The 13,501-nt window shown below is 48.9% G+C and overlaps 2 protein-coding genes across 3 annotated transcripts in view; both read left to right on the plus strand.

The window, feature by feature from the left end:
• The window catches only part of LOC121177337 (nephronectin-like), a 6,104-nt gene extending 3,956 nt beyond the window's left edge, over positions 1-2,148 (plus strand). Inside the window, exons 8-13 of the mRNA XM_041031637.1 lie at positions 1-369; positions 466-549; positions 786-884; positions 1,108-1,294; positions 1,381-1,465; positions 1,559-2,148. The exon at positions 1-369 is cut by the window's left edge and continues 387 nt beyond it. Of these exons, the coding sequence (XP_040887571.1) occupies positions 1-369; positions 466-549; positions 786-884; positions 1,108-1,294; positions 1,381-1,465; positions 1,559-1,645 (911 nt within the window). The 3' untranslated portion in view covers positions 1,646-2,148. The remainder of the gene's footprint in view (positions 370-465; positions 550-785; positions 885-1,107; positions 1,295-1,380; positions 1,466-1,558) is intronic.
• Positions 2,149-3,973: 1,825 nt separating this feature from the next.
• Positions 3,974-13,470, plus strand: LOC121177325 (mucin-2-like). 2 transcript variants are annotated; one of them, XM_041031620.1, is made up of 5 exons: positions 3,974-4,325; positions 5,460-6,190; positions 6,380-6,541; positions 6,675-6,879; positions 6,994-13,470. In XM_041031620.1, the coding sequence occupies exons 2-5, from the start codon at positions 6,046-6,048 to the stop codon at positions 9,077-9,079; spliced, it is 2,598 nt and encodes an 865-aa protein (XP_040887554.1). In that variant the 5' UTR covers positions 3,974-4,325; positions 5,460-6,045; the 3' UTR covers positions 9,080-13,470. The 2 variants fall into 2 exon arrangements, with proteins under 2 accessions (XP_040887554.1, XP_040887555.1); XM_041031621.1 differs by having other exon boundaries at positions 3,974-4,186.
• Positions 13,471-13,501: the final 31 nt, after the last annotated feature.

Below are 13,501 nucleotides of genomic sequence, written 5' to 3' on the forward strand. Positions count from 1 at the left end.
TTACTACGGCTACCACACCTGTTACTGCGGCTACCACACCTGTTACTACGGTTACCACACCTGTTACTGCGGTTACCACACCTGTTACTACGGTTACCACACCTGTTACTATGGTTACCACACCTGTTTCTACTACTTGTACAAGTACAACAACACCTCGTACTACGACGGCATCGACTCCTCTGCCTGCACCTGAACTGGACACTACAAACCCAACAACACCTACTGTTACTACTACAGAGGTAACAACAGTCAGCACAGTTGCCCTGACAACCACAACGCTACCCACTACCATCGCCATGGTAACGACCACATTGAACAACAGGATCAACAAGGACGTGACACAGAAGCAGAGGGGAGACGTGCATAGTGAGGACACACACACACACACACACACAAGCTGAAGCTCTGGAAACCTGTGTCACCATTTAATTGTGTGTGTGTGTGTGTGTGTGTGTGTCACAGTCCCTCGACATCCCAATCACAACCAGGTGTGGGAGTTTGATATCGAGCTGGGAAACACAGCCGAGGACGCCAGAGATGATCCTGGTGAGGGTGCGCTTGTTTTCTTCACAGGGCTGAATGTGGCTGTGTCACCTGACGCAGACAGGAAAACACTCTCACTTTGTAGTTTTGTCCTTCATCAGTTACAGTGAGTATCTGATGTGGGAGCAGGTCAGGTGATCAGACAGGTGCAGCGTCCACATCAGACACAGGAGGGACCTCTGAGTGTTACTGCTGTCATGTAGCTAACGTGTGTGTGTGTGTGTGTGTGTGCACTGCAGAGGCTGGTGTGCTGCACTGTACGTTCGATCACGGAGTGTGTGATTGGTTGTCGGACAGAGAGGGAGACCTACACTGGGAAACGTCTCACAACCCTGCAGGTAACAAACACACGTTCCAACAGTAAACAACACGTCACGCTTCACTTATTAATCAGTCATCAATACATTAACAAGACCGGCTGGTCTCATCTGGTCTCATCTGGTCTCATCTGGTCTCGGCTGGTCTCAGCTGGTCTCATCTGGTCTCATCTGGTCTCATCTGGTTCCTTCATTATACTCAGAGGTTCAGGCTTTAACAGTGATATTGATGAATTTGTCTCAGGTGGGCGATACCTGTCTGTCCCAGAGCTGAAGGCGGGACAAAGGAGCGTCCGCGGCGCACGATTGGCTGTCCAAATCGTCCCACCCTGGAGCTTCGGCGACCTGTGCTTCTCCTTCTCTCATTGGCTGACGGGGCACCATGTGGGCGTGCTGCAGCTGTTCGTCAGGACGAAGGGACGAGAGCGAAGGTGCGTGCTGTGAAAAAACAGGAAACGTGTTTGAGCTTCTGTCTGAATCACCTGTGTCAAATCTTACTCCTGATTGGCTGTTGCAGGTATGGCCCCGCCCTCTGGAGCAGGACGGGCGGACATGGTTGGAGACACACACAGGTTACCTTGACAACACACTCTCTGGACAGGGTGAGACACACACACACACACATCAGAGTAAATGCTGAGCTGTGTGTGTGTCTGTGCCGTCGGCGGTGATGACAGGTGTGTGTGTGTGTGCAGGTGCTGCTGAAGGCCGAGCGGCGGCGGGGATGGCGTGGACAGATTGCTGTTGATGATGTCACACTGAGGCAGGGGGCGTGTCGATGACATCACTGCGTGGTCGTCGCCCAGTTCTTCAGCCGCTCGTACGGATTGTGACGCCTCAGCTTTTCACCATCAGGTTCACCTGCACAGCTGCACTGTCCACACCTGTCTGCTCTGAGGACAGGTGTCCACATCAGCCTCACAGTCCAGCTCAGAGACCTGCACCTGGAGGAACAGGGACGTGTTTATATGTTCACAGGTAAAAATGAAGTGACTGAAGATGAAACACAGTCTCCGTGGACACGTGGACATGTGGACAGATGTCACTGCAGAGTGTCTTCTTGATGATTTATTATTGATTTGTGAGGACGGACCCTCAGGTCTCTGACAGGACGGAGGAACACGGAGACTGGCTGGCTGTTATTGTGATGCTGTGACTCTCAGCTTCACTTTGTGTTTAAAAGTATTTTAAAATGTTAACGTCTTTTTAAAATCTGTATAAATATATAGATACAGATTTACAGGAAGTGACACGACCTGTGTTTCAAAGTAAAACTCAGCGACTGAACAATAAACAAAATGTTTGGAGAGCTGAAGTTTTTCTTTGTCTCGTGGTTTTAAACTGAATCTTTGGGTTTTGAACTTTTGGTCAAACGCATCAAGACATTTGAAGACGTCAGCAGGTCTGATCGATTGATCGATCGATCAGCAGGTTAATCAATCACCTGCAGAGGGACAACAAGCTCAGTTCACCTCCAACCTGCAGGACAGGAAGAGGAAGAGGAAGAGGAGGGCAGTGGTCTGCCTGCTGATTTATGTGTTTAACATCCGTTTTAGCAGGGACACACACACACTCACACACACACACACACACACACACTCACACACACACACTCACACACTCACACACACACACTCACTCACACACACACACACACACACACACACACACACACACACACACACACTGATGGGCGGAGCAGGAGGAAGTCTGACTGGTACTTTAACATGAAGTCGACAGATTCCTCAGTTTATAGACTCAACGTGAACGTAAAGAGTAAAACCTGTGATTTAGCTTTTTGTTCCTGAGACACAGTGTGTGTGTGTGTGTGTGTGTGTGTGTGTGTGTGTGAGTGTGTGTGTGTGTGTGTGTGTGAGTGTGAGTGTGTGTGTGTGAGTGTGTGTGTGTGGTTACAGCTGCTTGTTAACCCTGTAATCACCACATTAACCTCTCCACCCTCTCTCCTCCGTCAGCGTAGCGCCGCTGTGTGGTTTTGGTTGTGACACGCAGTAGTTTCCGGTTCCAGCCACCAGAGGGCAGCATAACCCTCAGACCCGGTTCTGGTTTTTACATCACGACTTTTCAACAACCGGGAAGAAGAAGCGTTTTTATTCTTCCATTTGATAAAGACGAGAGGAGGCAGCGGCCTCTGCTTCTCCTCCGCAGCTCCCGGAGGAGGATCTGAGTCCCCACAGACCCGGGACCGGACCCTCAGAGGTCCTGGTCTCAGACATGTCTCCTCCTGCCTGTGAATCCTGTTAGAGAGCGAAATCAAACGGCTCCTTCTTGTTGCTACGAGCGGCAGCGTGCGCTGTGATTGGCCCGCAGCCTGTCACCACGGGCCAATCAGATGCCAGTGCGTCCGCCAGGCGAATCCATCATCCCTCATTTTTTTTTTCTGATCACCGCTACGATTTATGATCGATCCGCCGTTAATGCACGTGCGGCCTGTTGGTGCAGCTCGTTTCCGGCGTGTTGACGCTGCGTCTTGTTTACTGTGTTTGTGAAACTCTGTAACGTAAACACGTCGTCATCAGCGCCTGTGTTAGAAGAAACAAATAAAGCAGAACAAACAGGAGCGTCGTTCTGCGGGACTCGGTGCCGTTACTGGCTGAAATGGCGGGTGTGTCGAGTTTGACAAAACAGACACACGCGGAACATCCGGTTTAAGTGAGCGTCGATTCCTCCTTCCAAAATAAAAGCACATCACGTTTATTAAATTCCATTTCACCGGAGGTGACAAACACAACATCCTCTGTACGGACATGTACGCGTGTGTATGGACTTATACACACATTATCAAATAAACAGAACCATAATTAACAGATGAACTTATTCAACTCATCTGTCAAATACAATATTACATGCTGAATGCGTGTGTATGTTTACAGCGTGTGCTGTTAGAAATACACACATCACAACTACATATAAAACACATCAGCACAGAACATGTAAACATGAACTGTCCATCGTGTCATACAAATGTTCATACATGACCCTTCGTACATAAAACAGGCAGGACGATCATGTCAGCGTCTGGTTGGCACGGCTTTTATTTTGAAATAAACATCAGCGACAAGGCGGAAGTGTGTCGTGTCCCGTCGCGGGAACTTGACGTGCCGCTGGCGCTGATGGCGGCGGGGCTGGCGGAGGGTCGCACCGAGGAGGGAGAGCGAGGAGGCGGGGAACCGTTGAGACAGAGAGAGGAGGCCCCGGCGGTACCGAGCGCCGACACACCGACAGACAGGCAGTAATCACGCCGACAACAGGAGCAGCGAGGCCCGCAGACCGACACGGAGGAGGACGGACGGACGGATGCGGCGGTACGGGTGTTTTTGTTTATTAGCTACCGGGGGATTTTGCCGTTAACGACAGCTGGAGGGTTCGTCTGCAGGCTGGGTGACTGAGATCATACACACCGAGAATATAAACACACGGGATGCAGCGTCCGGGCACTGACAGGTTATTGTTGTTCTATTATAGTGTTGTTTGTGTGTAACTTCAGATTATACTGTCACACACACACACACACAGTACGGGAGCACTTGGCCACTATATGTATATTTATTTACGAGTGTGTGTGTGTGTGTGTTGTGTTCACTGACTATAAGCCATCATGTTTACAATGGTGCAGTCAACAAGGCAGTCAATTTAATAGCAGTTTCCCCGGTGTGTGTGTGCGTGCGTGCGTGCGTGTCTGTGTGTTTGTGTGCGTGTCTGTGTGCGTGTGTGTCTGTGCGTGTGTGTCTGTGTGTGTGTGTGTGTGTGTACAGCACTGCAGCATGCAGGCACAACTTGGCCTTATCAGAAACTCTTCTCAGACCACCAGTGTTTCCTGTGAGTCCAGCTGAACTCTGCAGGTGTGTGTGTGTGTGTGTGTGTGTGTACTTGTGTGTCTTCATTTTCAGGACGTTTTGGCAGGTCCTCAGTCTGGGTTGGACATTTAAAGGATTGAGGATCAGGGTGTCCCCCATGGTTAGTGGATCACAGTGCAGATGCTGCCAACAGTTATTTTCTTTACCTGTAAATGAAGAGTTCAGTCTGTAAAACGTAAGAAAACACTGAAGCATGAAACCCAAAACTGATGGAAATGATGAGTTGATCATTAAAATGGTTGCAGGTTATTTTATTATTGATCATCTGATTTTCTGATACGCTGCTCTGATGATTTCCTGTGAAGCAGCTGTTATTGATCAGTCTTTGTCTGAAATGAGCTGAATCAGACAGATCTAAGCTGATTAACAGAACTCAAACGATCAGCTGATCAATCCATTAGCTGATCGACGAAACATGAATCTGCTCCTATTTAGTAAATGTGTGAGTCGTTTGACTCTGGATGCTGCTGACGTACGGACATGTGAGGATCGTTTTTACACAGAGTTGTGTCAGTGATGGTCCTCACAAGTACAGAGGTCCAAACGTGTGTGTGTGTGTGTGTGTGGACAGAGAGGGAGCATTGTGTGGCCCTGTGGTCTGAGCCGGTGCAGCGATGAATATCAAACAGGCCTGTAGTGCTGGACATTTCAGCTGCGTGTGTGACGTCCTGTCCTGCTCTTCACCAATAAACGATTGTCTTTTTTCTCTTTCTGTCTCCAGTTCAGGCCGTCATCCTGTCCCCCAGCTCTCTACTACAGCTGCAGCACTGGTGGTATTTAGGTGCAGCAGTCAGTGCTAATACCTGTGTTTGCTAGGTGAGTCAGTGAAACACCTGAGAGTCTGCGGCTGTGGGGGGCGCTACTCTAACCTGTGAGGCGGCCCTGATAACCTACAGCAGCTCTGAGGACTCTCACTTAATTGTGCACTAGCGCATTTTGGTGCTAACGGACCTGGAACAACTACCATAGGCCCCTGAATCGTTCCTGCCTTGTTGGAATCTCGCTGGTGATGAGCTCAGTAGTTTGTCGTCAGAATAACGACTCTGCCAGGCTAACGGCTGTGAACCTGTCACCTGCTCTGAAAATGTAGATTAGCTCCATTTTGAAGCTACTTGAGGTTAGCAGCTAAGAGCTAGCACACCAAACACCTGCTCCCTCCAGAAGTAAAATTCGATTAGAAAACAAATTAACTGAAAATGTAGTTGGATTCTCCAGGATTACGTGTTTAGCAGCTAACGGCTAGTTAGCAGCTAGAGGTGAGCTTGCAGCTGTGGCGCGGGGCTAAGACCGGGCAGAGCAGGGGTGCGATGGAGTACCACTCCGGTGGCAGCCTGCCCCTGCTGGGGAGACCGCGGTACTGCCCCGGGGCCAACGCTAACGGAGGATACCTTTGTGAGACGGGACACTGCTGTGGAGAAACCGGCTGCTGCACCTACTACTACGAACTCTGGTGTAAGTTAGTTTTGACCTGCACAGGTTTCAGAGGAAATGTAAAGTTTCATTTTTAAAAAGACTCAGTGATTTTCTGTCCATCACAGTCTGTTCATGCCCTCAAAGTCTTGTAACTCTACTTTAATATGGAATCTGAAAGAAAGTTGAAAGGAGTTTTTGTCGCAGTGACATCTGTAATATGATGTTCAGGGTTCTGGCTGCTGTGGACCGTCCTCATCCTGTTCAGCTGCTGCTGTGCCTACCGACACCGTCGAGCCAAACTGAGAGTCCAGCAGCAGCAGAGGCAGAGGGAGATCAGCCTGCTGGCCTACCATGGAGCCAACTCCTACCCCTCCTCCATGCTGGACCTCAGTAAGACTGGCTGTCTGTCGGTGTTGACCCCCACCAAGCTAGCTCTTGTTTACCCATTCAGGGCTGAGGGTGGGGCAGTTTCATATAACGTTAGCAGCTGCTAAGCCTAACCTCACTCCCCTTCTGTTTTTAGGTTTCCTGGCATCTCTGAAGCTGCCGTCCTATGAGGAGGTGGCGGCTCAGCCCTCCACCCCTCCTCCGCCCTACAGTTCTGTGTTCACCACCCCACGCTACCCACAACCCCCCCGCACCGTCGACCCCCACCTGCTCACGCAGCATGGCCCCCTGCTGCACCGGCCACTCAGCGATGGCCCCTCCTCCCTCAGCTCCGACAACAGGTAACAGTGCTGCTAGTGCAGAGGAGAGCGGTAGTGGTCACATGACTCTGCACATGGGACGGGATTGTTTGCTCATAAATTTGGATGAATGATAAATGTGTATCTTTCCTGTAGCTCCAGTTGCTCCTGTGACTCCTGCTGCCCCTCCTCGCCATGTAGCTCCTCCCTATCGGCACCTGTCACATACGAGACTGACACAAGCCACGCCTCCACGCCCAGTGAGGCCGCACCCCTCACTCTTGATGTCACCATGGAAACCATCACTGCCGCGGCTACCTGCTTAGAGGTAAATGAGGCACGATTTGCTTCTGAGACGATGGTTGCCACGGTGGCGATTGACGTCAGCGATGCAGATGCTGCCGGAGCTCAGGAACCTGTTGCCACGGACTCATCGGTTCACAACCAGACTGTTACTGTGGCCGTTGTTACCAGGGCGGCCTCCCCCCAGCCTGTGCCCTCTCCTGGATCTGAGGTGGCCCTTCCTGTTGGAGCTACATCTCCCATAAAACAACAGCTTGATCTACAACCATGCACCCTGATAGTTAGCGCTTGTAGCTCAAGCACAGTCGCTAGTCCAACTGTTGTTAACACAGCACTTCCCTCCATCCAAATAATAAGCATTGAGGACCCAGCTGAGGGCCCTGAATCTACCCCTGCCCCAAAAATCACTTCGCCAGGCCCTTCTACCCCAACAGATAACACTTCTGACAGACCTACAACCAACCTAACCCCAGATACCCTTGATCCAACAAGAACTTTTGATACAGCCGTTCCTAACAGCCCAACTTCAGTACCAAACCCAGATGTCAGAAGAATTTTAGCCCCGATTACAGGCTCTGCTGGTGTCCCAACCCTGGACCCAAATCCCAGCCTTGTGCCAATCCTGGCACCTTCAAAGCTTACCCAAGCTCCAGACCCAGTGCCTACAAACCTTAACCAAACTGCAGAGACAGGACCGAAAAATGTTATCCAGTCTCCAGAAGCAGCACCTTCCAATCTGACCCACTCTACTGAAGTGTTGCCAAACCTTACCCAATCTGCAGAAGCAGTACCCTCAAACCTTATCCCAGTGCCAGACCCACAAACAAAAACCACCGTGGTTCCAGATTCCACACTAAACCCTGTTCTAACTCCTGCACATTCAAACCTTAACCTAGCCACAGATGCAGCACTCACTTCACCCACATTAGCCCATTGCCAGAACCCAGAGCTGACACCTGGGTCAGGTCTAGCCCTGGTTCCTGCCAGCCCAATGTCCGACTTGCCCCAACATCCAGGGGCTGTAGGCATTCTTGTATCTTGTCTAGATCCAGATGCAACACCAGCTGATTCAGGTCCTCGCCTGGTCCTCTCTCAATTCTCTGAGTCAGACATTATCAGTCCATCAGATGTCCAGGCTGGTCTTAGTTCTGGTTCTGGGTCATGCTCTGGTATTGGCTCTAGATCAGGCACACTGTCTGCTCCTGCCCCAGTGCTCACCTTCCCAACACCTGCATCCTCCTCTTCCTGCCCAGCCATAACCATAGAGCCAGAATCTTCTTTTGCTCCTTCTCGTTTACCCCCTTCAGCCCTCTCCCCATCCTCACCCCCATCTCTTTCCTCTCCTCCATTTCCACCCTCCCCTCCAGGCCTGCCTTCCACCTCCCTCCCAGCCCCAGCTTTACTCCTGGACCCCCTCACTGCTTTGCACCAGTCTGACAAAAGTGGATCTTCCTCTGGCCACGCTTCCTCACTCTCCCCGTCACCTCGTGCCACTCAGTCCCCTCCAAAACAGACTCTCTTCTCCCCCTGTGTGGATGTCTTTGAACCAGGACCTCCCAACTGGGACGACGAAGAGGAGGAGCAGGAGGAGGAGGACAATGATGATGATGAAGATGATGACATGGGAGCCGATGAAAGCCAGTATAGGCATCGTCGACTCACTGGCGACTCTGGAATTGAGGTGTGCAGGTGTCGGGTAGACGAGGAAGATGATGAAGAAGAGGACGAGGGGCAAAGGAAGGAGGATGGTAGGAGAGGAGGTGGAGGGGAGAGGGATAAAAAAGGTGGAGGAAATACTGATCTCCATGATAGTGTGGACTGCCCTGCCAGAGGTCAGATAACCACAGGGGAAGGACTTACACTGTGTAACCCCACCTCCTCCACCACGCCAACACCGGAGGACAGCGGCGAAGTCGTCATTGTCATGGAGACAGTGTGAATGACAGAAATGGGCGAATCAAACCATTCTTCATTCAAACAAGGGATGAAGAGAAAGAAAATGATGGCGTTCGCTCTTAAAACTGGAAGTTTGTGAACGCAGATATTGATCAGTTACATCATATCAGTAAATGTTGCTTGTTCAGCAGCTGTTAGTCAGACCAGCACAGGTTCCAGGCTCCTGCATGGTGAGTACAGGTGTGTTTTAATAGAGAGGTGGGTGTTTACTCGGATTGTACCCAAGGTTGATAAAGTTTTACAACCTCCACGCTACAGAACCGCTGCCTGCTATTTGTACAATGTCATGAAAAATTCTGACCCATGCTCCATATTTGATCCCAGCAGAGTAACACCGGAGAATTCTCTATTCGAGACGATTGTCTGAATCTCTACCAGAGGCTATGAACAGAGAGGAGGCTGAAACAGCTTGAAGCGATGTGTCTGCAGATCCACTCGGTAACGTTGTCAGTCAGAGTGAACAGTCTGATAACAGATTTCTTTATGGAGCTCAAGGTGACACAGTTACGTGTCTGATCTTCAGCTCGAATTCACTACACTGAATCAGTTCCCTTCCTCGCAAAAGTCTTAGTGTTATTTAAAGGGGCGTGTCACCAATTTTACACATACAGGCTTCAAACTTTCAACACTAACCCCACGCAAAGGGCTGTGGAGTCTGCTTTAACCCCTAACTTTATGGAAGTGTGGTACTAAATCGTTGGAGTGCCCCCTTTAACCTGCATCGTTGACATTCATAATTACCAGCTCGGGCACCTTTAACCTGAACTACTAGTCATTATAAACTTGCTAACTAGCAGAAGAGTTTTGAAAAGATAGTATCACAGTCACACTGCTCTGTGGACTGATCCACTGACGTTCATTCCCACGAGTCGTAAACATCAGAATCATTCCCATCGCTGATCTCTGTCCCACATGGTTTGAACGCAGCATGAAGACTGCGACACGTTTGCATCAGAGCATTAAACCTCTGTCAGAAATTATGTTGTCTTTCTTACGTCCATCGCTCACCCACAAGAAGAGAACAACTTTAAATAGTTGAACGTTAAGCAGAAGACTCCTCGCTTGTCTTGGGTGATGACGGGGATTTGGAAACGTGCCGGGGACAAATTGGCTGCTTTGGAAATGAAGCGGGCCCGATGTAGGAGGATGATTCACTGACTGACAGAGGGAAGACTGATTCATTCATTAGAGGGGACGTTTTGATGAAGAAGTCTGTCAGGAAAGCGGAATTAGGTGGGTAGTTTCTGAAATGGGAAAGACAGTTTCTCAGAGCTGATGCATTCATGGCAACTTGATCCTATAGGGAGGGTTTCAGGGTGGAGGGATCAGTTGGTTTCCTGTGCGTCGGCCATCCAGCAGAGAAAAGCTTCTGCGTAAATAGGAATAAACAATGGGCACTGTTAGACAGAGACAAAGCACCAAACAGCACAGAGACGGGGACACGTCATCATTCCTGTCTTTGTCTCTTTCTCTGAATTTGAGGTCAGATGCAACAACAAGTCTCAGACACTGTTCAAGCTGCTTTCGGTCCCCGGCTAAACTCTTAAAATACCTTTCACATTGTGCACCTCCCAGTTCATAGACACCTCCTTTTCATTCAGATCCTTTATTCTGCTGAAAACTAAATTTGCATCAGTGGTCCAGCTCTTTCAGGGCTTTGAAAAGTGACAGTAAAAATTGACAGCAACCTCAAACCTGTCAAAGAGCAGCGGAGCTGAGTCATGCCGAAATATTTTTAGCCCATTGTTGTAACATATTAATGTTTCGTACGCTGTCAGATCGATCGGTGTGTCAATATTGATATTTTGTGACAGAAAGACAAAGGTAGAGTATATTTTGTCAATGACAGAGTGTTGCTAACATTTGTATTGTACATGCTGGTGTGTTTCTAACCACCTCCGAATCTGAAGTTAGTGAAGAGCAATATTTTTCATCAGCAAGAGTCTGTGTGTAAATAACCCCCTCCACAAAATTCAGGGCGGCTGCTTCAGGAAGGGTCGAGGGAGCTGCGACTGTTGGGTGGAAACCTTCGTACTCCAGGTGACTGTCATGTTTTACAGGTTTCTCCTAAACCCTCCAGAGAAACTGAGAAATACATCAGGGTCAGAGAGAAAACAGTTTTTACCCAACAGCAGCAGAGTAATGGTTGTCAATGGTGACGAGTCGTTTCCAACACGCTCGATGGAGGTGTACCATCACACATCTGTTATACTTCGTCCACGTCACCATAATAACCTGTTTAGCAGAGTGAGTGAACTGTGTCTTACCTTTTCTGACACCTGCTCCCACAAAGTGCACTTGTTTTTGCAGCTTGTCGTGTAAGCTGTGTTAGAAAGTTCCACAGATGTGTGTTGATCCAAACCAGATGTTGAAGCGTGTTGGAAAAGACACCAAAGAGTAACCAGCGAGTGTGCAGCGATGTTTGATTTTACCGGCAGATGGTTGCTTGAATGACGCCTTATTCAGACTGGACGTACGGGAGGTACATGACAGGTTCAGTCCGAATGGGGCTTCAGAAAGCAAAGAAACAGCATCTTGAGGCAATATCATCTCAGAGGACAGTGATGTTCTCAGGTCCCTGTGTAACATGGCAGCCGCCGTGGTGCAGTGGTCACCTGATGATGGTTTCAGTCGCCTGTATCATTTATTCAGCCTCCTCCGATGGAAAGATCTGGAGTCTGGTTGACTGATCCTTAAACCCTGTGTCCATGCTGCATTACAATACAGACTCGTCGCAATAGGACAATGGGTATGACTTTGTGGACAGAGGTGCCCGCACGGACGCCCAGGATGGACAAAGCTATGTTGGACTTCATTAAGATAAAAGCAGCGTCCTGCCATGGACAGGACGGGATGGAGCTGATTGACAGCTGGAGGTTTTCTGGACTGTGTGAAGTGTGCACAAGACTGGATTCATTCACAGATGATAAAAATGACCCGGCCTCTCTTTTCTAAACCTCTGTGGGGAAACTCACAGACACAGGAATCTGGTTTTGAGTCTGGACGTTGGAGAACTCGAGCTGATGATGTCTTCGATTCGTCTCTGACTGAGGTCAAAAACGCGACCTCGTGCGACTGAATCCAGGCAGAATTCCTGTGGACAGAGGAAGAAGAGTTCGTAGAGGCTGAAGAACCTGAGAGAGCTCGAGGGTGACACCGAGCCGTCGATGTTGTGGTTGATGTTGTGGTTGATGGTGTTTTTTGTTTACCTGAACTAATAAGGTTATATATCTCCACGGTTACAGAGTGCCATTTCTACTTGACAACTGTTACTACTTAGCATTAGATAGAGCTGTTCTCGCTCTGCGTGGCTGTGAGCTTTCAACCGGAGTGACTGGGGAAATGTCGTCTGTAGCTCAGGTTCCCAAAGGTTCTGCAGCTCCCAGATCAGCCTCGTAAACACAGCTGGTGCTGATGTGACGTCTGTTGACGTGTGTTTGGGTCGACGATCTCCCTGTACACGAGGCTGGTGTTAGGGCTAAGCTAACTTTGGAAACCTGAGCTTTAAATTTTTGTTTAGTTTTTGTAGTTTTTCATCAAATGTCTGTGGATGAAAACGTTCAGAAAATCCTTTCTCAGAGTTTCACGCTGACTGGATTCACACTGACGGGTCACATCTGGTTTTAACCCAAAATCAACTCATGGATGAGTCAGATTAACTCTAAGATTCCTAAAGTGAAACGTCTCCTGGCTGTTAGTCCCACTCTACATGAAGCATGGGACAAACCTGAAGACCAGCTGAATCCTACAGAGACTGGATAAACCACACATAACGAGTCTTTCCACCAGCTTACACAGATTTAGTCTCTGACTGTGAACACAAACTGACTGGAACAGAAACCATCATAAGATCCTGCAACAGGAAACGTAGGTCATCAGACACAGAGCTGAGGAGAAAACGAGCAGACAAAAAAATGTTCAGCGGTTGATTTAATGTGATAATAATCAAATCAAACCTGTGCTGACCCTGAAACATGAACCCAGTCACAGCTTTAGACAACTCTGGATTTTGGCCTCGTTAAATTTTCACTGTTTGGGCTCTTGTTGACTGGAAGCAGCTCCACCTGTGCTGAAGAACTTAATTTACTAAAACTTGAGATTGTTCCTCCTGCTGTAGGAGCCCCTCCCTCTGTCTAAAGGATGTGTCTCTCTTCTTATCTCGTCTCTTCTGTCCTTCCTTTTTGCATGAGGTTTGTGTCGGAGGGTTTGAAGGAAGCAGAGAAGAGATCGGTCTTTAAAATTCCTTAATATTATGATAACAATGCTAATTATTAGTATTATCTAATTAATTGTGTGTGTGTGGACGTACGTATGTGTGATTTAACTAAACCAGCCTGTTCTAATAGTGTGTGAAGATATACAGAATAAAACTGTTGAATCTACCTGCGTCTGTCTGTGTTCATCA

Source organism: Toxotes jaculatrix, chromosome 23 (genome assembly GCF_017976425.1).
Source record: "Toxotes jaculatrix isolate fToxJac2 chromosome 23, fToxJac2.pri, whole genome shotgun sequence".
In the NCBI taxonomy this organism is placed as follows: Eukaryota; Metazoa; Chordata; class Actinopteri; family Toxotidae; genus Toxotes; species Toxotes jaculatrix.

Bases quoted from the DNA above. Each gene is read 5' to 3' on its own strand.
- LOC121177325 (XM_041031620.1), top strand. From the start codon at position 6,046: ATGGAGTACCACTCCGGTGGCAGCCTGCCCCTGCTGGGGAGACCGCGG. The intron at 6,191-6,379 runs GTAAGTTAGTTT...TATGATGTTCAG, and splicing joins CTACTACTACGAACTCTGGT to GGTTCTGGCTGCTGTGGACC. The intron at 6,880-6,993 runs GTAACAGTGCTG...TCTTTCCTGTAG, and splicing joins TCCCTCAGCTCCGACAACAG to CTCCAGTTGCTCCTGTGACT.